The 27,657-nt window shown below is 41.4% G+C and overlaps 1 protein-coding gene and 1 long non-coding RNA gene across 2 annotated transcripts in view; one reads left to right on the top strand and one right to left on the bottom strand.

Moving 5' to 3' along the window:
• Positions 1-27,657, bottom strand: part of LOC146796217 (cathelicidin-related peptide Pt_CRAMP2-like) — a 106,123-nt gene that overhangs the window by 5,892 nt on the left and 72,574 nt on the right. Inside the window, exons 2-3 of the mRNA XM_085628723.1 lie at positions 25,077-25,190; positions 22,489-22,572 (exon numbers count right to left, since the gene is read on the bottom strand). Coding sequence (XP_085484849.1) covers positions 22,489-22,572; positions 25,077-25,190 — 198 coding nt within the window. The remainder of the gene's footprint in view (positions 1-22,488; positions 22,573-25,076; positions 25,191-27,657) is intronic.
• Positions 1-27,657, top strand: part of LOC146796218 (uncharacterized) — a 103,654-nt gene that overhangs the window by 49,433 nt on the left and 26,564 nt on the right. The window lies entirely within an intron of this gene.

The raw sequence follows: 27,657 nt of genomic DNA, 5'->3' as shown, positions 1-27,657 counted from the left end.
GCCACGTTTTTAACCAGTTTTCATTCCTTAATTTTTGCATAATGCCTGCCAAATTCCATGAGGTTATCTTTAGGAAACATTTACTAGGCTCCTTTTGTGGTTCACTCACGATCGAAACTATTTCATTGGAAGGAAGGTGGAGCTCTAGTCTTTCGGGGCTAATTTGAGTGGTTGTAGTGGATTGATGTAGTCAATCACACTCTTCCAGGTCAGTTAATGGCACAAATCGGTTTTCAAGGGTCAGATTTTCCATCCTCCTCGAAACTCCCCCATTCTTCCACGGGCGAATCTCCCTTTGATTTAAATTTGGTCTTTGGAATGTCAGGTTAGTTGGTTTATAGAAATAGCCCAACGGTAGAACAACTATTCCTGAATCCATTATGGGTTATAACTCTATTTTCTCTTATTTTCTAAGTTTTGTAGAGTTAGAAAGTAAAGACGATTTGTAAATTTCTGAAGTAAAGATATATATGTCTCCCAAATTTAGTGTTAATATGCATATTGGGTGGAAAAAGTGAAATATATAAAGCTGTAGTACAAATAATATTATCTATATATAAGAAATTCTTCAATAAAACGAATTCAAACAGATTAACATGTATTACAATTAATATTAAACTGTGTAACTTGCACTAAAGGAGCGCTCTCCATTTTCCATTGCGCTAAGAACCGCATGTACACTTTAGATACTTAGGGGCATATTTATAATCCCCAATCGCCCAGGGAATGTCACTTTTTACGACATTCCTGTGGCGATAGGGTCTTTGCCTTATTTACAATGCAGCGTTAAGCCGCTTAAAATGGCTTAGCATTGACTTGTAAATAAGGCCCCCTTCCAAGCTATGCTTAGCGTGAAATGGGAGGGTAATGGATGCTTCTGTGGGCGTTCAACCGCAACACCCATTGATTTTGACGCTGCCTCCTATTTACAAGGGCAGCGTAAATAGTAGCAGCGCCAAAATTAAGACCAGGGAAAACCTGATCTTACCCTGGTGCAACGAGGAGAAATGTTCAATTTCTCCTAGTTTTTGCTGTTTTCATGTGTGCTGCGTTTTGCAGCACACATGGAAACAGCAAAAGGCAATGATTGTTTATGTACAGGAAGGTCCCCCTTCCTGCACATAAACAATCATTTTTTGAAAGTGCCGTTTTGCAACTTCTATGTGTGCTGCATTAAGCAGCACACATAGAAGCTACATAACAGCATTTAAAGATTTTTTATGTGCAGGAAGGGGGACCTTCCTGTACATAAACAATCTTCCCCTGAACGCAGTCACCCTTGCACTATGGTGCAGGGTGCCCACGTTGGCGCTAGGCTGCTAAGTTTAAGTTTCTTCTAAATATGGTGCAGCCCTGCATTTCTGAAGTGGCAGAGTGAGGCGTTAAGCCAAGAACGCTAATGCCCCACTCCACCACTTGCCTTGTAAATATGCCCCTTAATTGGTTGTCCAAAAGATTAGTGCCAAAGATTGTTCTCTTTTAACCCCTTCGGTGCCCGCCCCTTTCCCCGCCCTGTGCCGGCCGTTGCATTAGCGGGCGGGGTTTGTGACGAGCTGGACTCGTCATGGGCACAGCGCCACCGCGGCCCATGACGAGTCCAGCTCGTCACGGGCACCAAAGAGGTTAAAGAAAAACAAATATAACTATACTGATGTGCCTGCAACTTTCAAATCATAATTGCATTGGACATTTAGATGCAAAAGGTAAATTAACCTACACTGCTAAACCTAAGACCTTGAGGAATAGTTGACGTGCGCATGTACTTTATTATATTGAGGGTACTGCTCCTTTCATTTTAGATAAAGTTTTTTACTGATCCCAATGAGAAGATGACAAACAAAATGAGGCAACTCAATATCTTAAATGTGGTTCTCAAAATTTTATTTGAAAATTCAATATCACCTCTATGACTTCTCAATTTCAGAATGTGACCACAATGAAGTATTGTTGGGACTGGTTGCAAGGCTTGCTAGCATGGGTGGAAAAGGCCTGCAGCACAAACTGCCATGGCAATATGGGTGTTTGTAAACATCCGCCACACGCTACAGGGGTAACAGGCCCTATAGGCGAGGGCCAGGTGGGAAGGGGTCCCTGCTAGGGGCCTCCTAAGTAATTTTTCAACAGCCTTTCCATGTCAGATGGGCCAAAATGGAAAGGCTGTTGAAAACTGACATAAAAATCCAGACGGCAAAGCTGCCATCATTAACAGATTATGAGCATTTCCGACACAGTGACGGGCTCCTTGAGCCTGTTGGAAGTCCCTCCGCCCGATGCCTCCGCCCACAGCATCGTTATGCGGCGGGCACACTGAGGGGCAGATGTCGGTGGGTCCGACACCGACGTGGCATTGGTGTCAGACGCACTGACATCATAATTAGCCCTATAGTGTCAAAAATATTGGGATGTCAAGAATATCATGGTCCAGAAAATCCCAGATATGAATATCATTTTTTAAAGTGGTTAATATACATTTTGATATAGTTGGATTTAAATAATTTTTGAAATATTTTATTTTCATTACTTTTTGTGTTATAACTTACTATTTTAAAGTTACTTGTGTGCAACTATTTTTAATATAGTGTATATTTTTGCTTTGCTAATATATTTGAAATCATATTTTTCAGATTTTATTAAAATGTATTTATTTGTTGGCAGACTGTTGGGGTTCTCTGGATATAGGGTGGTAAATTTTTTTAATAGATATATTTTTATAAATAGTGTATTTATTTTATAAATCTTAATTTGTTGTTTTAGTTATTAATTACAAATTATTTTATCGATACATTTTTAATAGGATTTAAAAAATATTATTTAACTGTTAATTAGTTGAATTATTGATTATATACATTTTGTAAACAAATTTTATTCGTCAAAGACACATCCAGCGAAGCTCTGTGACCCAGAGACTTCAACCATATCAAAAGACAACATACCAGTTTTGACATTTTTCTCATGAAGTATCGTATAGATTATATACATTTTAAATTAATTTTTATAGTCAATTAAATGTATTATGTGTTTTTAGATAATAATAGTATAACATTTTTGTTTATTGTTGTGTGCTATTATTATTTTTTTCAGCAGTTTTTTTAGTCTTTTTTGTGGGTGCTGTTTTTCAGTTTACTAGGATGGGAAGTGTTTTTAATACATATAACATGAGCCGAGAGAAGACACACACTCCTACAGTGTGCTTCAGATAGATTTAATCCATGTAACCCATAAAATCAGCCATCAGAACAACTAGTGATATAGAAAAACAAACACCTAAAGCTTTTTGGTGTACTTTCCACCTTGCTCACGGGTGAAAAGCATTTCTCTTCATTGGTTTTTAAACGCATCACATGATACAGAGAACAACCAAAATGAGTGAGGACTTGCAGAGTGCATAGAATCATACACTAGTCATAGTAAAGTCCTTTGTGAAATTGGGAGGTAGATGTAGCTAGAAATTAGGTGCAAAGGTGGTACAGTGGTTTAGGTATGATGGAACTCTGTATGTTTTGGGGATGGTTTAATGTAACATATGTAATCAATATAAGTGAAGAAGATGTTTCACTTGAAACAGTAACTTCACATAAGTAGAAATTAAATGAGTTTTCAGTCATTGCTTACAGTTTTCTTAATGAATATAACATTTAAAAAAACATATATTTCAAGGTATCCTCATAAAATGTATTGATCCAAATATGGTGGTAATGTAGTGCCTCTGATCAAAAGGCCAACGTGTAAATATAATACAACATAATACGTTCAAGAAAAATCTAAGGAATATCTGTGCAGCTGGATACTATCCACAGTTCATTAGATGAATTCCACCCAGTTTGGTCTTTTGTTAGATCTGAAGACGTTCAGGGCTCAAATGTGTTAAATGCTGAATCTGGGGGACATTCCTTTATCTACATGAAGGAAGGCTGATCTGAGTTCAGTGCAGTGGGTTTAGGAAACACCTGAAGTGCAAATTTACAGAGTCACAAGTCATGGTCTGAAGTTCTAATCAATTTAGCATTTTAGTTCTCTTTACAGTGTGTGGAACATAAACACTCACAAGGATTAGCAGACTTAGCAGACCTGGTTATGATGTCGGCGTACAGACTGCCGACAGCCCATCGGTGGTGGTCCCACCCCCGACAGACCTTCTGTCTGACTGCCGTATTATGATAACGGAGGTCGGATGCAGGACTGCTGCCTCCACCAGGATCATAGATCCCGAAGGTGCTGAGGTCGGACCAGCATCCCAGAATGGCAGCCGTGCCAAGGCAGGCGCTGCCATAGGCATTATGAAATCCCTTTCTGGCAGACTTTTCATGGTGGGAGAAAAAGTAAGAAAGAGACACATAAGTCTCTAATGGGTTCAAATAGATTGAAGAGACTCGCTCATTACAAACTTATAAGCTGGGAATGTTTCACTTTCCTTAGCTACCCTTTACTTCAGACTTGCCCTCCTAGAGCTAGGACTCTCTTTCTCTCATTATTAAACTTCTGAATAATCATTGTGCCTACAGAAAACCTTGGACCTGCCGAGTCGCATGAATGCCATGTAAACTTCACCACTGGAAAACTGCTGGGCATTGACACGGAGGAGGCAGGAGGAAGGAAACCACACTCTCCACCATCCTTTGCGCTCTGGTGCGCATAAAACAACATTGCCCACCCGCAGCTCGCTCTAGCTCGGAAAACTGCTGGGCATTGACACGGAGGAGGCATGAGGAAGGAAACCACCCTCCCCACCATCCTTTGCGTTTTGGTGCGCATAAAACAACACCTCAGACCTGTGGTGCGGGACGCGCGTGGGGGACGCGCCCAGGCTGTGCCCGGGCTGTGCGCGGGCCAAGGGCGGGCCCGTCCATGCCCATCTGAGCCCGGAAGGGCTGGGCCCCCCTCTAAAGACTGCATCACTATAAGGTACAGTGCCTTGTTTTGCTATCATTGGCTGCTTGGTATTTTTTGCCGCTATATTCAGCATCCAAGTACTGAGTCAGGATGAGCAAGCGCGAGGCCCAGAGTGCCCAGCCGGGTGGAAGTATTGCGGGAACACTTGACTCCTTTCTAACTAGGGCGATGTCAGTCCTAGCACATGAGATTGAATGGATGGAACTCCGTCTATCTTTGGAGCCTTTTTTTCCAAAAAAGATCCTCTTTGGGGGCATGACCGACTGAAATTAGGCGATCTAAGCCTCTTGGAATTACCAACTGTTAGACCTCTGGCTTCTTGTACAGTTAGCTGGCAATCCTAGGTTGCTCAGGTGCCTGTTTTATAAAGAGTAAGACACTTTATAGAGAGTCCCTTACATATTGTGGAGGCGGAGTTTGAACACGCTCCCTACCTTTAAATGCCAGCCAATCAAGGGAACAGGTGCTTGGCTTTGAATTCCTGAACCTGACTCCACGCCCCTCCCTTCTCCTCCACTCAACTTCCTTGTTCCCTAACTGTTTGCTGAGCTCTTAGGAACTGTGTGCCTTTTTCTAGGTATCACTTTCATTAGAGTCTGTTTTAGAACCTATTTGCATCTCGACCTTCAGATACACCAAGAAGCCCACGCCTGACTGCCAACCCGACGACGCAGACAGTTACACCTCAGGTTAGATATTTTTGTATTTTTTCTATGCTTGTGTGCTCCTTTCGCACACAGTCCGTTAAATCTCTACCATTACGAGACCGTGTTCTGATCTTTCTGTGTTTGAAATACCTTTCCTCCCTTGAGAACGTGGTGCGTAAAAGACCTGCTCTCCCTGCAGACATTGAATTCCCGTACGCGCGAGGCGCGTTTGAATTGTCTTTCATAATTAGATATTTTTGTTTCCTCAGACTCACGATACGCGTTTGCAGTGTAGGTTGGCTACATTGCTCTTTATTTTTAAACGCGTGGTACGTGCTAGCGTTTTTGCACCGTATACATTGTTTATTTGCTGGCGCGAGGTACGCGTCTTTATTTTCTGGGCTGGATACATTGTGTTTGAACTGGTTGTTTGTCTACAAGCGCGAGGTACGCGTCTTTATTTTCCGAGCTAGATACATTATTTGAAGTATGTGTTGTGCACACTAGACTTCCTACAAAAGTTGACAGATAGGGAGTGTGTGTTTACCAGCACAGAATGCTTCTAACAGCCTGATCTTTAACTTTTACTTGTGACACCCTATGACTCTCTTCCATTTTTTTTATGAGTGACAAGATTCCTGTAAAGATTTTATTTACATTATTGACTTCAGCCTTGGAAGACTATCCAGCGTTCGCCACATTGCGACTTCTAGCTGTTACTGTACTGCTTTCAGAGATGTCCAGTCGGTAAGAGATTGTCTACCTTTATAGAGCAGGCACTGAGTTTACCTTGTATGTTTCAGGTGGGAGGGCATTCAGCTAAAGTTGTTCTGTTGTATTCCCCACAGGTTCTCTTCCGCCTACTTCCACTGTTGACTTGACTATGGGGAACCGGCTGGGGGATTGCGACATAGTCAAACCTACGCAGTCTCTCCCCACATCTCCTTGGGTCAGTTCATAGGTATATAGTATGTAAGTATATCGGGCACTGGCCTGGGGAGTGTGGGGAACATCTCTTCGCTCCTGTGGGTTGGGCCGTGATCCCTGCAACAGGTTAGTGGCATCGGCAAAACCAACCTTAACTGCATGCCCTTTGAAGAAGGAGGCCATGTGGCAGAGATTAGAAACATTGGTCTCCACCATGTTGAATCCCATTTCATTAAAGCTAAGCCAGATTGAAGATAAATTAGCAGGCTTAGAAAGCCAGGCCACAAATAATTTTCATGCACTGCAGACATTATCTATAAGGACTGGAACAGCGACTGACCCAGAGCCCAAACATACCAAGCAATACACAGAACAGATTTGATTACAATGCCCACAAAGTCAGCGCCTACACCTTCTAGTTTGAATAATCCTCCATCTACTAATTCTGATATTCACACTGGCACGATCCCTGGTATGTCCCTGGTACAACTGCTGGCACAGTTGGCAGAATTGGCATAACCACCCACAGCCACCTTAGCATGAAACATCCCACTGCAGCGGGGGATACATTAAATTGTCAAAGAGATCATCTCAACACAGTCTCTATATGCCAGGACAGGATCCCACGGGGGGTGGGGGGGGAGGCAGTCTTGCTAATTATCGGAGGGAGGAAAAATCAAATTCTGGGCTCTTGGTGTCTGGAATACAGACTGTACATCTCCCCCAGCAGCCGCTCTCCTGGTACTGGTCCTGGGCAACGTACCATCATTGAGGGAGGGCCAGATTGAATCAACAGCCCAATTGCTGTCTAAAGCCCTTCATTGGTTAACGCAAAATCTGAACGAGGTGGGGGGCAGATGCAGGAGCCTCCCAAGTCAAATGATTATGGCTAGAAGAGTTCCTTGGGTAGGCCACACAAGGAAAGAAATGTCAGGGGATTGTGTGGTCTTAAATTTTAAAAATGAATTTGTTGTTAGATTTCCTTTAGAGCAATTAGGTAATGTTTTTTTTTAAAAGCACCCATATTACTGTGTTACCACTAGGATATTTTTATAGACCCCCCCTCCCATTGGGACCAGGGGGCAACCTACAGCATATGGAGGGACAAACATGGAGGTACTCATGGGGGAACCCCAGGACACCGGACTTGAGACTGGTCAATAGATGTGCACCCCTATCTGACCTAGAAACATGCGATTGACTGCATTCAGTGAAATTAAACCCTCAAGTTAACTGTGAGAGTCATGCTACACCGGCCCCTGTTATCAGGGGAAGCCTACAGTCACCTAAATTACAACGGGGGCACATAAAACTTTTTTAAGATAGCCTCATGGAATGTGGCTGGTATTGCCTCTAAACTGAGCGATAATAACTGACTAAAAGTCTGGCAAGATCATGATAGTGCATGCTTTTAGGAGAACTGGGCAACAGAGCCAGTATTTATAAATGGATACCGCTCCTTTCAGACTTTAGCCAAACTATCTGCTTCGAGGAGGGCTAAGGGGGGCATCCTGACTGTAATTCTAAACAACCTACTGGTAAAGGTAATAAAATTTGACCTCTCAAATCCAAATTTCCCTATCCTCACGATCGAGGTACAACAGGAAGGGATATGGTTATTAATACATTTTTATAATAATATGTTCGGCCCAAATATGCACTCTATTGTGGGAGAGGTTGAGAAGGCAATAGATAACACCCAACGTAGCATCAAGAATAAGAAGGTTAACGTCATTTGGATGGGTGATTATAACATACATCCTTGTAAATACAACAGATTTTTCTATATTTGGACTAAAGGACATGGGTGGAAATCCAATATATCACTTCACCCACAATGAGTATGATAATTGCCTAAATAGGTTACTAGCCTCCCTAAATATGGAAGTAATTAGTAATCTAGACCCCACAAAAGGTAATTCAGGGGGAACCTTCCAGCAAAATGGGGCCGAGTCAACAATAGATTATATACTATTAACAAATCCCCTTAGTACAAGGGCCACAAAGGCAGGAAATTGTTTTTCGATTTTCAGTGATCATACCATTTTATACCTAGAGCTAAAGGTACTTACATGGGACCCATCTAATCACCAGAATATTTGAATCCCCATTGTGGCAAAAAGAAACGGAGTCCATTTAAAATGGGCCCACATTGATAAAATAAAGTTGATCCCAGAAATTATATCAAACATACGGGACAATATATTACTATGTCTAGAACCAGAAGCGGATCCAGGGGAAATGGTGTCTGCCTTATGTGGCATCTTAGACACGGTAAAGCTGGCACTCACAAGCACAAAAGCATTAAACAAACCAAAGGACAGGGGTTGGTTTGACTCTCCATGCACAAAAGCAAGAAAGGCGCTGACGCAAGCTTTGAAAACAGACCCAGAATTCCAGACCAAATAAAAATACTGTGGGCCTCATATAAATTGGCATGAACAAACAGAGAAAAGGCTATAAAGGAGGAGGTTTGGGCGGACCTTGATGAGGCAGCTAGAACAGGAAACAGCCGTGATTTCTGGAAGCTAGTAAATGCACCACACTTTAAAAATTCCAGAGATCCCACAATAGATACAAATGTAGATGAGGAGGCATGGGTTTCCCATTTTGAAAACGTTTTTGCCCCAAGTTTTCACCCACGCATTCCCCCCTTGTCCTTGGATCTAAACTCCTACGCTCCTCTCTCTTTTTCACTCATGGAAGTAAAAATAGGGCTGACATTTTTGTAGTATGGGAAAGGTGTCCCAATTGATTTCTTTCAGGAGAACCCAGACCTATGGGTACCCGTCTTAACAAATGTGTTGAACAGTATAGCTTTGGTAGGTCCTCCCCCCTCATGGTCAAAGGGTGTGATTGTCCCAATTTATAAAAAAGGAGACAGGGCTAACCCAAAGAATTATAGACCAATTTCCCTGCCAGATACAACATCGAAACTTATGCTCCGCCTACCCCTCTCTAAGTTAGAGGGATGGGCTAAGGAGAATAACTTCTTAATCCAGGCCCAGTATGGTTTCCAGCAGGGAAGGAGCACTGTGGATCAGTGCTTAAATTTACCACTGACCATAGAAAAATACACAAGAATGAAGAATGAAACATGGCATTCATGGACCTGTCGGCTGCATTCAACTGTGTGGTCCACGCAAAGCTATGGAATATAATGGAGGGGATGAGGGTTGACTAGGCCATACTAAATTTAATCAGACAGCTGTATTCAAATGCCGCGGCATCAGTCCGCTACACTAAATCCGGAGACTGCACACGTCCATTTAAAAAAATCGCCAGGGGAGTTAGGCAGGGTTGGGTCCTTGCCCCATTCCTTTACTCCAAATACACAAATGGAGTTGAGGAAGCACTCACCAGGGCCACCCGGGACGTTCCTATCTTTGATTCAAAATTGCTACCAATATTGGCTTATGCGGACGACGCAGTGTTGATCGCCAGAACAGGGCTTGGCCTACAACGCCTGATAACTGCATATGTCTCCTTCATGGATTCAATACAGCTGAAGGTAAACCAATCTAAGTCCTTTGTAATCATAGCTGGGGCTAGAAAAAAGACAAAACCCCGGATCTACGTGCGGACACCGAAAGAATAGCGGTGGTTGACACCTTCCCCCTATTTGGGAGTCCTTTTTGACAAAGACCTATCATGGTCAAAGTTGGTGGAAGGAAGAAAGTTGGTGATGGAGAGAAGTACCTCGGCTGTTAAAAATTTCGCTCCAAAATTGGGCACAAGACCTTTAATACCAATAAAAAACACCTACCAGGCCAAAGTAAAGGCAGCAGTAATGCACAGGGCTGGAGTTTGGGGCGTGGTAGCGCCAACCATATTGCAAACCATTGAGAATAACTTTTTTAAATCTATAGTGGGCCTCCCCCTCTCTTCCTCAAACCACATTTTACATTTGGAACTGGGTTTGCCTCATATTGCAGATTCGATACAACTAGCCCCATTCAATCTGGCAGAGGGATACATTGACTCTGACACACACAATAATAAAAAGCTGCTTAAGCATGGACAATCGGAGAATGTCTAGATAGATTTAATCCATGTAACCCATAAAATCAGCCATCAGAACAACTAGTGATATAGAAAAACAAACACCTAAAGCTTTTTGGTGTACTTTCCACCTTGCTCACGGGTGAAAAGCATTTCTCTTCATTGGTTTTTAAACGCATCACATGATACAGAGAACAACCAAAATGAGTGAGGACTTGCAGAGTGCATAGAATCATACACTAGTAAAGTCCTTTGTGAAATTGGGAGGTAGATGTAGCTAGAAATTAGGTGCAAAGGTGGTACAGTGGTTTAGGTATGATGGAACTCTGTATGTTTTGGGGATGGTTTAATGTAACATATGTAATCAATATAAGTGAAGAAGATGTTTCACTTGAAACAGTAACTTCACATAAGTAGAAATTAAATGAGTTTTCAGTCATTGCTTACAGTTTTCTTAATGAATATAACATTTAAAAAAAACATATATTTCAAGGTATCCTCATAAAATGTATTGATCCAAATATGGTGGTAATGTAGTGCCTCTGATCAAAAGGCCAACGTGTAAATATAATACAACATAATACGTTCAAGAAAAATCTAAGGAATATCTGTGCAGCTGGATACTATCCACAGTTCATTAGATGAATTCCACCCAGTTTGGTCTTTTGTTAGATCTGAAGACGTTCAGGGCTCAAATGTGTTAAATGCTGAATCTGGGGGACATTCCTTTATCTACATGAAGGAAGGCTGATCTGAGTTCAGTGCAGTGGGTTTAGGAAACACCTGAAGTGCAAATTTACAGAGTCACAAGTCATGGTCTGAAGTTCTAATCAATTTAGCATTTTAGTTCTCTTTACAGTGTGTGGAACATAAACACTCACAAGGATTAGCAGACTTAGCAGACCTGGTTATGATGTCGGCGTACAGACTGCCGACAGCCCATCGGTGGTGGTCCCACCCCCGACAGACCTTCTGTCTGACTGCCGTATTATGATAACGGAGGTCGGATGCAGGACTGCTGCCTCCACCAGGATCATAGATCCCGAAGGTGCTGAGGTCGGACCAGCATCCCAGAATGGCAGCCGTGCCAAGGCAGGCGCTGCCATAGGCATTATGAAATCCCTTTCTGGCAGACTTTTCATGGTGGGAGAAAAAGTAAGAAAGAGACACATAAGTCTCTAATGGGTTCAAATAGATTGAAGAGACTCGCTCATTACAAACTTATAAGCTGGGAATGCTTCACTTTCCTTAGCTACCCTTTACTTCAGACTTGCCCTCCTAGAGCTAGGACTCTCTTTCTCTCAATATTAAACTTCTGAATAATCATTGTGCCTACAGAAAACCTTGGACCTGCCGAGTCGCATGAATGCCATGTAAACTTCACCACTGGAAAACTGCTGGGCATTGACACGGAGGAGGCAGGAGGAAGGAAACCACACTCTCCACCATCCTTTGCGCTCTGGTGCGCATAAAACAACATTGCCCACCCGCAGCTCGCTCTAGCTCGGAAAACTGCTGGGCATTGACACGGAGGAGGCATGAGGAAGGAAACCACCCTCCCCACCATCCTTTGCGTTTTGGTGCGCATAAAACAACACCTCAGACCTGTGGTGCGGGACGCGCGTGGGGGACGCGCCCAGGCTGTGCCCGGGCTGTGCGCGGGCCAAGGGCGGGCCCGTCCATGCCCATCTGAGCCCGGAAGGGCTGGGCCCCCCTCTAAAGACTGCATCACTATAAGGTACAGTGCCTTGTTTTGCTATCATTGGCTGCTTGGTATTTTTTGCCGCTATATTCAGCATCCAAGTACTGAGTCAGGATGAGCAAGCGCGAGGCCCAGAGTGCCCAGCCGGGTGGAAGTATTGCGGGAACACTTGACTCCTTTCTAACTAGGGCGATGTCAGTCCTAGCACATGAGATTGAATGGATGGAACTCCGTCTATCTTTGGAGCCTTTTTTTCCAAAAAAGATCCTCTTTGGGGGCATAACCGACTGAAATTAGGCGATCTAAGCCTCTTGGAATTACCAACTGTTAGACCTCTGGCTTCTTGTACAGTTAGCTGGCAATCCTAGGTTGCTCAGGTGCCTGTTTTATAAAGAGTAAGACACTTTATAGAGAGTCCCTTACATATTGTGGAGGCGGAGTTTGAACACGCTCCCTACCTTTAAATGCCAGCCAATCAAGGGAACAGGTGCTTGGCTTTGAATTTCTGAACCTGACTCCACGCCCCTCCCTTCTCCTCCACTCAACTTCCTTGTTCCCTAACTGTTTGCTGAGCTCTTAGGAACTGTGTGCCTTTTTCTAGGTATCACTTTCATTAGAGTCTGTTTTAGAACCTATTTGCATCTCGACCTTCAGATACACCAAGAAGCCCACGCCTGACTGCCAACCCGACGACGCAGACAGTTACACCTCAGGTTAGATATTTTTGTATTTTTTCTATGCTTGTGTGCTCCTTTCGCACACAGTCCGTTAAATCTCTACCATTACGAGACCGTGTTCTGATCTTTCTGTGTTTGAAATACCTTTCCTCCCTTGAGAACGTGGTGCGTAAAAGACCTGCTCTCCCTGCAGACATTGAATTCCCGTACGCGCGAGGCGCGTTTGAATTGTCTTTCATAATTAGATATTTTTGTTTCCTCAGACTCACGATACGCGTTTGCAGTGTAGGTTGGCTACATTGCTCTTTATTTTTAAACGCGTGGTACGTGCTAGCGTTTTTGCACCGTATACATTGTTTATTTGCTGGCGCGAGGTACGCGTCTTTATTTTCTGGGCTGGATACATTGTGTTTGAACTGGTTGTTTGTCTACAAGCGCGAGGTACGCGTCTTTATTTTCCGAGCTAGATACATTATTTGAAGTATGTGTTGTGCACACTAGACTTCCTACAAAAGTTGACAGATAGGGAGTGTGTGTTTACCAGCACAGAATGCTTCTAACAGCCTGATCTTTAACTTTTACTTGTGACACCCTATGACTCTCTTCCATTTTTTTTATGAGTGACAAGATTCCTGTAAAGATTTTATTTACATTATTGACTTCAGCCTTGGAAGACTATCCAGCGTTCGCCACATTGCGACTTCTAGCTGTTACTGTACTGCTTTCAGAGATGTCCAGTCGGTAAGAGATTGTCTACCTTTATAGAGCAGGCACTGAGTTTACCTTGTATGTTTCAGGTGGGAGGGCATTCAGCTAAAGTTGTTCTGTTGTATTCCCCACAGGTTCTCTTCCGCCTACTTCCACTGTTGACTTGACTATGGGGAACCGGCTGGGGGATTGCGACATAGTCAAACCTACGCAGTCTCTCCCCACATCTCCTTGGGTCAGTTCATAGGTATATAGTATGTAAGTATATCGGGCACTGGCCTGGGGAGTGTGGGGAACATCTCTTCGCTCCTGTGGGTTGGGCCGTGATCCCTGCAACAGGTTAGTGGCATCGGCAAAACCAACCTTAACTGCATGCCCTTTGAAGAAGGAGGCCATGTGGCAGAGATTAGAAACATTGGTCTCCACCATGTTGAATCCCATTTCATTAAAGCTAAGCCAGATTGAAGATAAATTAGCAGGCTTAGAAAGCCAGGCCACAAATAATTTTCATGCACTGCAGACATTATCTATAAGGACTGGAACAGCGACTGACCCAGAGCCCAAACATACCAAGCAATACACAGAACAGATTTGATTACAATGCCCACAAAGTCAGCGCCTACACCTTCTAGTTTGAATAATCCTCCATCTACTAATTCTGATATTCACACTGGCACGATCCCTGGTATGTCCCTGGTACAACTGCTGGCACAGTTGGCAGAATTGGCATAACCACCCACAGCCACCTTAGCATGAAACATCCCACTGCAGCGGGGGATACATTAAATTGTCAAAGAGATCATCTCAACACAGTCTCTATATGCCAGGACAGGATCCCACGGGGGGTGGGGGGGGAGGCAGTCTTGCTAATTATCGGAGGGAGGAAAAATCAAATTCTGGGCTCTTGGTGTCTGGAATACAGACTGTACATCTCCCCCAGCAGCCGCTCTCCTGGTACTGGTCCTGGGCAACGTACCATCATTGAGGGAGGGCCAGATTGAATCAACAGCCCAATTGCTGTCTAAAGCCCTTCATTGGTTAACGCAAAATCTGAACGAGGTGGGGGGCAGATGCAGGAGCCTCCCAAGTCAAATGATTATGGCTAGAAGAGTTCCTTGGGTAGGCCACACAAGGAAAGAAATGTCAGGGGATTGTGTGGTCTTAAATTTTAAAAATGAATTTGTTGTTAGATTTCCTTTAGAGCAATTAGGTAATGTTTTTTTTTAAAAGCACCCATATTACTGTGTTACCACTAGGATATTTTTATAGACCCCCCCTCCCATTGGGACCAGGGGGCAACCTACAGCATATGGAGGGACAAACATGGAGGTACTCATGGGGGAACCCCAGGACACCGGACTTGAGACTGGTCAATAGATGTGCACCCCTATCTGACCTAGAAACATGCGATTGACTGCATTCAGTGAAATTAAACCCTCAAGTTAACTGTGAGAGTCATGCTACACCGGCCCCTGTTATCAGGGGAAGCCTACAGTCACCTAAATTACAACGGGGGCACATAAAACTTTTTTAAGATAGCCTCATGGAATGTGGCTGGTATTGCCTCTAAACTGAGCGATAATAACTGACTAAAAGTCTGGCAAGATCATGATAGTGCATGCTTTTAGGAGAACTGGGCAACAGAGCCAGTATTTATAAATGGATACCGCTCCTTTCAGACTTTAGCCAAACTATCTGCTTCGAGGAGGGCTAAGGGGGGCATCCTGACTGTAATTCTAAACAACCTACTGGTAAAGGTAATAAAATTTGACCTCTCAAATCCAAATTTCCCTATCCTCACGATCGAGGTACAACAGGAAGGGATATGGTTATTAATACATTTTTATAATAATATGTTCGGCCCAAATATGCACTCTATTGTGGGAGAGGTTGAGAAGGCAATAGATAACACCCAACGTAGCATCAAGAATAAGAAGGTTAACGTCATTTGGATGGGTGATTTTAACATACATCCTTGTAAATACAACAGATTTTTCTATATTTGGACTAAAGGACATGGGTGGAAATCCAATATATCACTTCACCCACAATGAGTATGATAATTGCCTAAATAGGTTACTAGCCTCCCTAAATATGGAAGTAATTAGTAATCTAGACCCCACAAAAGGTAATTCAGGGGGAACCTTCCAGCAAAATGGGGCCGAGTCAACAATAGATTATATACTATTAACAAATCCCCTTAGTACAAGGGCCACAAAGGCAGGAAATTGTTTTTCGATTTTCAGTGATCATACCATTTTATACCTAGAGCTAAAGGTACTTACATGGGACCCATCTAATCACCAGAATATTTGAATCCCCATTGTGGCAAAAAGAAACGGAGTCCATTTAAAATGGGCCCACATTGATAAAATAAAGTTGATCCCAGAAATTATATCAAACATACGGGACAATATATTACTATGTCTAGAACCAGAAGCGGATCCAGGGGAAATGGTGTCTGCCTTATGTGGCATCTTAGACACGGTAAAGCTGGCACTCACAAGCACAAAAGCATTAAACAAACCAAAGGACAGGGGTTGGTTTGACTCTCCATGCACAAAAGCAAGAAAGGCGCTGACGCAAGCTTTGAAAACAGACCCAGAATTCCAGACCAAATAAAAATACTGTGGGCCTCATATAAATTGGCATGAACAAACAGAGAAAAGGCTATAAAGGAGGAGGTTTGGGCGGACCTTGATGAGGCAGCTAGAACAGGAAACAGCCGTGATTTCTGGAAGCTAGTAAATGCACCACACTTTAAAAATTCCAGAGATCCCACAATAGATACAAATGTAGATGAGGAGGCATGGGTTTCCCATTTTGAAAACGTTTTTGCCCCAAGTTTTCACCCACGCATTCCCCCCTTGTCCTTGGATCTAAACTCCTACGCTCCTCTCTCTTTTTCACTCATGGAAGTAAAAATAGGGCTGACATTTTTGTAGTATGGGAAAGGTGTCCCAATTGATTTCTTTCAGGAGAACCCAGACCTATGGGTACCCGTCTTAACAAATGTGTTGAACAGTATAGCTTTGGTAGGTCCTCCCCCCTCATGGTCAAAGGGTGTGATTGTCCCAATTTATAAAAAAGGAGACAGGGCTAACCCAAAGAATTATAGACCAATTTCCCTGCCAGATACAACATCGAAACTTATGCTCCGCCTACCCCTCTCTAAGTTAGAGGGATGGGCTAAGGAGAATAACTTCTTAATCCAGGCCCAGTATGGTTTCCAGCAGGGAAGGAGCACTGTGGATCAGTGCTTAAATTTACCACTGACCATAGAAAAATACACAAGAATGAAGAATGAAACATGGCATTCATGGACCTGTCGGCTGCATTCAACTGTGTGGTCCACGCAAAGCTATGGAATATAATGGAGGGGATGAGGGTTGACTAGGCCATACTAAATTTAATCAGACAGCTGTATTCAAATGCCGCGGCATCAGTCCGCTACACTAAATCCGGAGACTGCACACGTCCATTTAAAAAAATCGCCAGGGGAGTTAGGCAGGGTTGGGTCCTTGCCCCATTCCTTTACTCCAAATACACAAATGGAGTTGAGGAAGCACTCACCAGGGCCACCCGGGACGTTCCTATCTTTGATTCAAAATTGCTACCAATATTGGCTTATGCGGACGACGCAGTGTTGATCGCCAGAACAGGGCTTGGCCTACAACGCCTGATAACTGCATATGTCTCCTTCATGGATTCAATACAGCTGAAGGTAAACCAATCTAAGTCCTTTGTAATCATAGCTGGGGCTAGAAAAAAGACAAAACCCCGGATCTACGTGCGGACACCGAAAGAATAGCGGTGGTTGACACCTTCCCCCTATTTGGGAGTCCTTTTTGACAAAGACCTATCATGGTCAAAGTTGGTGGAAGGAAGAAAGTTGGTGATGGAGAGAAGTACCTCGGCTGTTAAAAATTTCGCTCCAAAATTGGGCACAAGACCTTTAATACCAATAAAAAACACCTACCAGGCCAAAGTAAAGGCAGCAGTAATGCACAGGGCTGGAGTTTGGGGCGTGGTAGCGCCAACCATATTGCAAACCATTGAGAATAACTTTTTTAAATCTATAGTGGGCCTCCCCCTCTCTTCCTCAAACCACATTTTACATTTGGAACTGGGTTTGCCTCATATTGCAGATTCGATACAACTAGCCCCATTCAATCTGGCAGAGGGATACATTGACTCTGACACACACAATAATAAAAAGCTGCTTAAGCATGGACAATCGGAGAATGTCTAGATGGCTCAGCAATGTGGAGTCAGTACTGAAGGAGATTGGCCGCCCTGAAATGTTTAAGGACCCACTGGACTGCAGAAAGGTTTCTAAACAAAAGGTTACCAACATGTTCCCACTGATGGCGGACTACAAGCGAAAGGAATACCATAGAGAGAAACACGCTGTTAGTATATATCATCAGAACCCCCCATTAATAGAGGGAGGGTACTCCTATTTGGTAAACGTCACCAGGCCACAACATAGATTTATATTATTGAGGTTCCACATGAACATGATTTCTTTGATGCTAGGTTATCCAGAAAAAACATATAACCATTTAGATTTAAGTGTATGCCCATGTGATATTCTTTCACCACAAACTGAGTTGCATCTAATTTTATTCTGCAGGCTTTATGAGAAAAAAAGGAACGCCTACCTTAACTCAATTTTAAAGCAAGGGAATTTTAACCAATGCCGGGTTGCATTATATTTCTTAAAATCGTTATCTGATCCCTTGGTTTGCTTTTCGGTAGCTACGTTTTTATGAGCATGCATGAGAAAATGGAAGGGGAGGGTCGCCAAGAGTCTTGAGCCAGTTATGCGGTAACCTCATTCTAGTTTTTAGCACATGAAATGACACTGTTGTAATATGATTTTTACTTAAGATGAATGATGAATTATTTGTTGATTATATCTTATTATTATGTATTTTAACTGTGCTTTTATGATCATTTTAACCTGATCGAATAAAAATTGAAAATTGAAATTGAAATTGAATAATCATTGTGCCTACAGCCAACAAATCAGCACTGAATTTGATTATATTGGACACATGATTTTAGTAGATAAGTGATGGGTTATCTCTCATCAGCACCAGAAGGCCACTCCAGGAGTCCTAGTAGTATATTAAAAAAAGTAGCTCTTGTTAAATAATCCATAACATAACCTAGCTTTACCATTATTTTAATAATGATGCAAAAGCTTAGTTGGATACATTTGCAAAATGGACAATTTCGCAATCATCCACGAAAATACACAGCAATTCGAGCCACAAGTTAATTCAAAAAGGTGTATCTGGTTTTGTGAAAAGTGTTTCATATGATAAACCTCCCTTTTAGTGGAACATGAGAATCTTCTATTGCAGAATAATTGACAAAAAATAGAAATTTCTGAAAGTAATCTAGAATAAGGAACAGTATCCTGACTACAAGCTGGTTAAACTCCTTTTTGATATATTTCCAAAATGAGAGAAAACTTGAAGAGATCCCGAAATAGGTGACAAGAAAGACATGAAAATTACACAAAAAATATGTATGAGCAAAAGTTGCTGTATTATTGGAATAATAAAATAGAAAGGGCAAGAGATAGTATGGTATAAATAATTGGTGAGGTTCTAGAGTATAGGGAGAGGTAGAGATTCCAGAAAAAAGCTAGTGTCAGAGAGACTCGGGTTCAGATAAGGGGAGAGGTATGAAGATATTGATAGAGGTATACAAAGAGTTATCAGAAAAAGGGTGTAGGAAGAGGTAATGGTACAGATAGTGTTTAATGTTTCACTGTATAGGTAGGGGAATAGGGTGAACACCCAAAATATCGATTCCAAAATATAGAATGGACAGAATATCGACTCCAAAATATAGAATGGACAGAATATCGAAAATCAAAATATAGATAGGTCAGAATATCGAAATTGGGGTACAAAATATCGATTTCCATAATATAGAATGTAAAAATATAGAATTCCATAATATCGACTTTAAAAATATAGAATCCCATAATATCGAATTTTTTTTAGTGTTATGTATGGTAGTATATGTGTTAAAATTATGTATTATGTTTGTAATGTATGTTTACATTTTTTAAACTAATGAATGTTATGTAATTTAATTTTTGCGTAATTTAATTCCGTAGCGGGTTGTGGGTTTATAGGGGAATAGGGTGGGAAGTAATTTAATTATGGTAAATTAAATATTAATTATATTTAAATATTTAAATTAATTATTAATTGGTCATTAATTTGTATTAATTGATAATTAATTTATATTAATTGATTAATTGATCATTATGTTAATTTTAATTTTGATTATTAGCAGCGGGTTGTGGGTTTATAGGGGAATGGGGTGGGAAGTAATTTAATTGTAATAAAGTAAATATTAATTATTTAATTTATGTGTATTGATAATTAATTGATAATTAATTATTAATTGGTAATTAATTTGTGTTAATGGGTAATTAATTTGTACGAATTGCTAATGAATTTTTATTAATTGCTAAATTATTTTTATTAATTGATTAATTGATAATAATGTTAATTGTATTTTTTATTATTGGGAGTGGGTTGTGAGTTTATAGGGGAATTGGGTGGGAAGTAAATTAATTGTAATAAAGTAAATATTAATATTTTTATTTATGTGTATTGATAATTGATAATTAATTTTTAATTGGGAATTAATTATTATTAATTGGTAATACATTTTTATCAATTGATACTTAATATTTTTAAAAGGTAATTAATTGTTATTAATTGGTAATTATTTTTAATTAACTTTTTATCGGTATTGATAATTAATGTAATCTTATTTTAAATTTAAATCATTACTTTCCCTACTTTTGCACTCTCAGGAGTGGGAATAGTATGTTTTACCCTCTGCTATCCAACTCTTTCCCTACTGGTGCACTCATTGGAGTGGGAATAGTAATTTTTACCCTCCTGCTATCCAACGCTTTCCCTACTGTTGCACTCTTTGGAGTGGGAATAGCAATTTTTACCCTCCCGCTATCCAACGCTTTCCCTACTGTTGCACTCACTGGAGTGGGAATAGTAATTTTTACCCCTGCGCTATCCAACGCTTTCCCTAGTGTTGCACTCTCTGGAGTGGGAATAGTAATTGTTACACTCCCGCTATCCAACGCTTTCCCTACTGTTGCACTCTCTGGAGTGGGAATAGTAATTTTTACCTCTACGCTATCCAACACTTTCCCTACTGTTGCACTCTCTGGAGTGGGAATAGTAATTTTTACCCCTACGCTATCCAACCCTTTCCCTGCTGTTGCACTCTCTGCAGTGGGAATAGTAATTGTTACCCTCCCGCTATCCAACACTTTCCCTACTGTTGCACTCTCTGGAGTGGGAATAGTAATTGTTACCCTCCCGCTATCCAACGCTTTCCCTACTGTTGCACTCACTGGAGTGGGAATAGTAATTTTTACCCCTGCGCTATCCAACGCTTTCCCTAGTGTTGCACTCTGTGGAGTGGGAATAGTAATTGTTACCCTCCCGCTATCCAACGCTTTCCCTACTGTTGCACTCTCTGGAGTGGGAATAGTAATTTTTACCTCTACGCTATCCAACGCTTTCCCTACTGTTGCACTGTTTGGAGTTGGAATAGTAATTTTTACCCCTACGCTATCCAACGTTTTCCCTACTGTTGCACTCACTGGAGTGGGAATAGTAATTTTTACCCCTACGCTATCCAACGCTTTCCCTACTGTTGCACTCACTGGAGTGGGAATAGTAATTTTTACCTCTACGCTATCCAACGCTTTCCCTACTGTTGCACTCACTGGAGTGGGAATAGTAATTTTTACGCTCTCACTATCCAACAAAATCTCGACTTTTTTAAATTACTTATATTATGTTTACATTTTAAGCATTTTTATATTATATTATGTATGTTTTATTTAATTGTTTTTAATATTTAATTAATTTTATATTAATTTGAAGATATTTAAAAAATTTGATATTTTGGCTAACTATATTTTGACAGTCTATATTTTGGAATCGATATTTTAATACTTACCTGTTTGTAGATAGGGAGTCGATATTCTGTCCCTCTATATTTTGGTGTCGATTTTTTGTGTACTCGATATTTTGTCCCTCGATATTTAGTCACTGAACCGGGGAATAGATACTACTGTACAAATAGGTATGGATAGAGGTAGTAGGTTATTAGAAGTAGCTGGGGTATAGGTAAAGTGTTATGAGAGCATAGGTGGAGGTAAGGTGAGTAGAGTATTGGATTGAACTGCAGCATAAAGGTATAATTTGGTATAAAGGAAATAAGGGATAGTTAGTGGTTGGGTACAATATATAGGTAAGGGTGGGTGAATATATTACAGTTTCAGATGGGGCAAGGTTGAAGTGATAAGTATAGATAAGAGTAGATGCATGAGGTTATAAGTAGGAATAGAGGTAGTTTGGTATAGCCAGGGGTTGAGGTACAAATGTAAAGGAATGGGGTAGAGAAACCAGGGGATTGGTAGATGATGAGGTATTATGGCATATGTACTAAGGTGTAATCAATGATAGATGTATTATAATATAGAAGGAGCAGGGGACAGGGATAAACATAAAAACACATAGTTTAGAGAGAAAGTCAAGGAAATAGGAAGATCTATGAATAGAGAACAGAGAGAAGACAGAGGGTGAAAATGGCCCTAAGAGTTTCTCCTGTAAAGCAGGAACAAGAGATCTATTTGATCCCAGAAGAAACAGACTGAAGGACATGTTTCAACATGACGGATATTCAGCAGGATGGATTGGAAATACTTGCAATTCCATTCATTTAAACACAGTTGAGTAAACAGGTTAGTGGTTAATGTTTTTCCAGATAAGGCTTCATTGAATGTGCTTTTATGTAGAATCACACACTGTACAACTCAACACATTACGCTTTGACAAGCCAAGGTAGGAGATGGGACAATTACCTTCGGAGTTAAGCTGCCACAATCGATCTTAATCAAGTTTCTATCAGGTTCCACCAGCAGACCTGCTGTGCAAGCTTTTATTGCCTGCAATATAGAATGAAGCAGAGTAGCATTCAACATTAGTTGATCCAGCCTTGAATGCAGGCAGGTGGCTCACAGAAAGGGTGGGCACGAATAGAGGGCATCTGTTACACTGAGATGGAGCTGAAAATGGCAAGCTTCTACAACATTAACAGACTGTTAAAACATCAAACTTTAATACACAAAAATACAAATGCTTGTTAATTGTTATAAAGTCATGACTTCCTTCTCTATGGCTTCAATCGAGCCAAATTAAATTAGTGTAACACTCTCAGCCACCGCTCAATGCTTACACACATCTCATAAAACTGTGTAGAAATGAGAAGACCTAAGTAAGACAATAAACATGGCAGATGGTCTACCAAATAAGGTGGGTCTGAGCTATATGTTGGCTTTGAAGAGATGGAAAGTGGGGGAAGGTTCGGTTCTGAGATGTAAATCATTTGATAGCAGAAAGAGGAAAGAAGGAGGAAGTGGCACCTATAACCAATTGCCTACATTGGGAGATTACATTTTGTTGTTTTTTTCACTAATAATTTGGAATTACGAGGGTGAATCTCACATGCTGGGTTAATGCCTTGTACAACATTTTTTAAAAGCGTGGTTGGTGGACAGTCTGATCGAAAGAAGGGGAGAAAATGTAAGCCAAATGTTGCTGGCATGCAACTCACATGAATTTGGAAAACTGTGGCACCAAACATATTTATCGTAGAAGCCAATACTCTGAAATATCGAGATTTAACACACACAAACGTTTGCAGATTGATAAAAAGGGCCTGATTATGATGTCAGTCAGAGTTGCCTCTGACCAACATCTCTGCGGTTTTGGGACCGAAAACCTCACGTCGGCGGTCCGAAACCACAATTACAATGCCACCACACACTATGGGAGCTTCTGTGGGGGTTCGAAACTGACAGCAGTACAAGATCCCATAGAGAAATGGGAGTTACTGTAAATCCCTGCACCGTGTGGCAGGCACATGACGATGCCTTTTGCACGGGGCAAGAATTTACAAGGGGGCACCCAGGCCAACAACCAGAGGCTGCAGAGGGAAGAGGGCCCTGTCAGGGCCCCCCAAAGTCACTTTCTGACAGGCTCTCCTTGTCGGACAACCCAACATGGAAAGCCCGTTCGAAACTGACATCATAATCCCAATGGTCAAAACGTCATCCATAAGGGATTATGTATGGTTTACAACTGGCTGAGGGCTCTTTGAGCCCGTTGGAAGCCAGTTGGTTTGACCGACCAGTTTAAATTCTGACCAACCTCATTGTAATCAGGCGGATGGAGAGGCTTTCTGACTGACATCCAAATGAGGCCCAAAATGTTTACTTTTTAGGTCTCACTTATCAACAGCATTAGCAGTTGACATTGACAAATCTATTGTATCCAATATAGTTTAATCTATACTTAGAGAGGGCTTTTGGGAATTCCACTTCAACCATTGACTTATTTTGTCCTTCCTGTTTCTGTCACTTGCTTCATTGGCAGTCACATTTGATCTCATCCCACTGTTAATTGGATCTCTCACTTCAAGTGTTCTGTGTCCATTTGCCTCCTATACAGTTTGGTTGCACGACAGTGCATGGGGGATTATTTTCTCTCCCTTTCCTTCTGTCAGTGTCTCTAGCAGCTTAGAAATGCCTCACACCCGTTCTTTGCATTCCCTGATCTGTTACTTTCCTCCTGTGTACGTATTGCTCACTTCATGTTAGAGCACTCCTTGCAACGCTGCTTTGTCTTCCCATCATTCTGATGCACCCACTTTCACACCCTCTTGCTCTAAGGCTCCCACTTCCGCCTCCACCATCCCGGCTTTGGCAGATTTTCTGCCACCTGGCACTTACTTACCACTTGCAGGTACTGAAAAAACATTTGCAAAGGCAATAGCAGTGGATGGCTATCTTTAAATTGTTCTTTTTGAATACTTGCAAAATTCAAAGATGATTGCCGTATTGTGTGTAAACTCAGCAGGCAGCCACCTTGAAACAATATGTTTTCTTACACTTGTTCCTTTGCAAGATAGCCATGAAGTTGAGTCTAAACATGACATGCACACTTCATGTGACCAACATCTTGGGATTGTACAAGTTATAAAATACTATATTTAAAAAGAAACCATTAATATCAAGACACCAATATTTCTCATTTGCTTTTCAAAAAAGTAACTATTTTCATCAAAGAAACACTGTCAGTGATCTTTGTGTGTGCCTGATGCACAGTGCAGAACTGTTCCTGGTCCACACATACTTTCTGTGTGCTGGGCTGCCTAGGCTTTAACATTTAGCCAAGGGGATTGTGCACTGTTATTTACAGGCGAATTGGGCTAGTGATTTCAGCACCGCTCTATGTTTACTGCTAGGAGAGAGACCCTGCTTCTAGGCTACTAAACAAAATTGTCATACATACGCAGGACTCTGCCGCCCATGCAGATTTCTTAATGTATTTAGATGCATTTACCACAAATATAAATCACATTGCTCTGTTAATGTGCAGTTCTACTTACCCCATCCTTTTTGAAGTCACAGTCTTGTGTATTTTTGTTCTCAGACACTAGACATCGGGTCTCCATTATTGTAAAATGCATCTGATGAGGTCTTGTAGACTGGTCCTGAGGAATCTTTAAATACAAAAAAAGGCTGATAAACTCATCTTTCCACATACTGAGTGTTGCTTAGTTTCTTGTATTTAAAATACACACATCAATAAAGGAATATGATGAATTGGGATTTACAGAGCCCCACGGCTTGAAGACAGACTAAAACGTTTTTGAGCTTGGAACCTCTTCTTCTAGAAATTCCAGCCATCACATGACCATGATTTGACCATGGATAGAGGGGTTAGAAAGTGTCAAAATCTGTGACACCTAATTTTACGTAATTTAATCAGATTTGATAGCCAAGCGTTGTCATAAATTGGGTTTCTAGTTGGCAGAGTTATGTATCCTGTCCATGCAATAACCACAATCCTAGTCAGGGTAAGTCAGAACACATCCTAAATTATCCTGCACTCACCCTCTGGTAGCTTCGCACACAGCAGTCAAGCTTAACGTAAGAGGCACTATGTAAAGTATTTGTGCAACATTTCAAACAGTAATACAGTGACAACCCACAAAAAGACTCCACCCCAGGTTATGAACATAGAGCCTAATTTTATAAATAAAACAAGACAAAAGTGACAAAAATTCAACAAGTAGAAGTCGAGATATTAATTTTTTAAGAATAAGGGCTCAATTATGATTTGGGGGCAGATCCCCACCAACAGGCTGTCGGTGGAGATCCACCTGACATCGGACTCAGTGGTCCGACCTCTGCATTACGATGCGGCAGGTCAGAATGCTGTGACCTGGAAGAAAGACAGACGCCTGTGACAGGATCAGAGATCCTGTCTGGCCATCGGTCAGACACATAAACCCCAAAGGGCAGCGGTATCTGCTCTGGTACCGCCTTCGGGATTATGATGTCTGTTTCCCACAGCCTTTCCATGTCTGGCTTTCCAACATGGGAAGGCTGTTGGAAAGTGACTTTGGGAGCCCCTAGCAGAGCTCCTTTCCCCACTGGCCCTCCGCTATGGGAATTGGGGATAGGTGTCTGCCTTAACATCCCAGCACCGTGTGGCAGGACCAAATGGTGCCTGCCACACGGGACAGAGATGTTTGCAAGCATCCATTTTACAATTGTAGCTTGTGCTGCAGGTTTTTTCACCCACCACACAAGCTGTGAATGTAAAATGGATGTTTCCGATCACCAATAGGGCGGTCACATCCCATTTCAGCGGGTGCAACCGCCCTTCTGACCGACATCATAATTAGACCCTTAATGTAAAATAGCGCTTAGAAGAAATAAGCACTTAAATGGGTTATCTGGTTGCGCTGTACCGGGGCAAAGTCAAAAGTTTGGACTGATTGCAATGGAGTGTTGGCCAGATACCTGTATCTTGCGCCAGCTGAACCAAAGTACCTAGATTTGTGATGCACTGTTCTCGACAAAGATGCAAGGTACATTTGAAGCAATGCCTTGGTGTTGAGCCATGCAGTGGATGAGGTGCAATGATATTCTTCAGGCATCTGAGGCGATGCTTCGGTTCTGAGTGTGAGGCGCTGGTTCCGAATGTAATGCGCGGCTGCTGCATCATGAGTAGGGGATGTGTTGATTCCAAAGGCGATGCTCAGGGTCTGCTCCACACAACAATAAGGATACGCTAATTCGGGCTCATGCAAAGGTGAAGATGGGCCATTTCGGATGAGGTTGTATGGGTGCTGGGTGAAGCAGCACTTTATACCCTCTTCAAAGGGCCCAGGACTGTGATGGCACCACTTTGCATGGTAAGAGTTGCAGCCAGCAAAGTCCAGGTGCTGTAGCAGGGTTTACTGACAAAATAGTGAGTAAAAAATATCTACTTACCAAAATATAGAGTAAAAAATATACATTATAAAAATATCATCTCCCTATACTTATAATTAAAATTAACAAAATATCTGAAAAAATATATCATTTTCACTAATATGGTTGTCTGAAATATCGATTTTTACATAAATATAAATGTAAATAATAAACACTAACTCCATTAAATATTAATACTAATATAATCAAAACAAAATATATGTAATAATGTTTGGGGAAAATGTAACATTATTCTTTTAATAAACACAAAAAAGTATACATTAATATATATATATATGTGTATAGTCAATAAAGTTTTCTCGTACTGCAATCCTGAGTGCGGCTCTTACCTTGTTGTTGTGAAGCAAGAGGGTTTTGCATATATGTATATATATATATATATATATATATATATATATATATATATATATATATATATATTCCAACCAAATCCGACTTCATATAAAAATCAGACACCGACACTTGGAGATGCTTTCTGCCATCCGGCTTGGGTATTTATTCTTCGCGTAACGCGTTTCGGGACACCTCCCTTGATCACACAAAAATATATATATATATACGTTTTTGTTTTTTACAAAAAAAACAAAGGTTACAGTGACGTTATAGGTAGCAAATATAATTTAAAGAAACCTTAGAAATTCCCAACAAAGGTTATAGGGACGTCCTCAATTTCTAAAAGTGCTC

The sequence above is a fragment of the Triturus cristatus genome, chromosome 10 (assembly GCF_964204655.1).
Source record: "Triturus cristatus chromosome 10, aTriCri1.1, whole genome shotgun sequence".
Lineage (NCBI taxonomy): Eukaryota > Metazoa > Chordata > Amphibia > Caudata > Salamandridae > Triturus > Triturus cristatus.
Note: the sequence above shows the minus strand (reverse complement) of the source record. Positions and strands in the feature narration are given on the sequence as shown.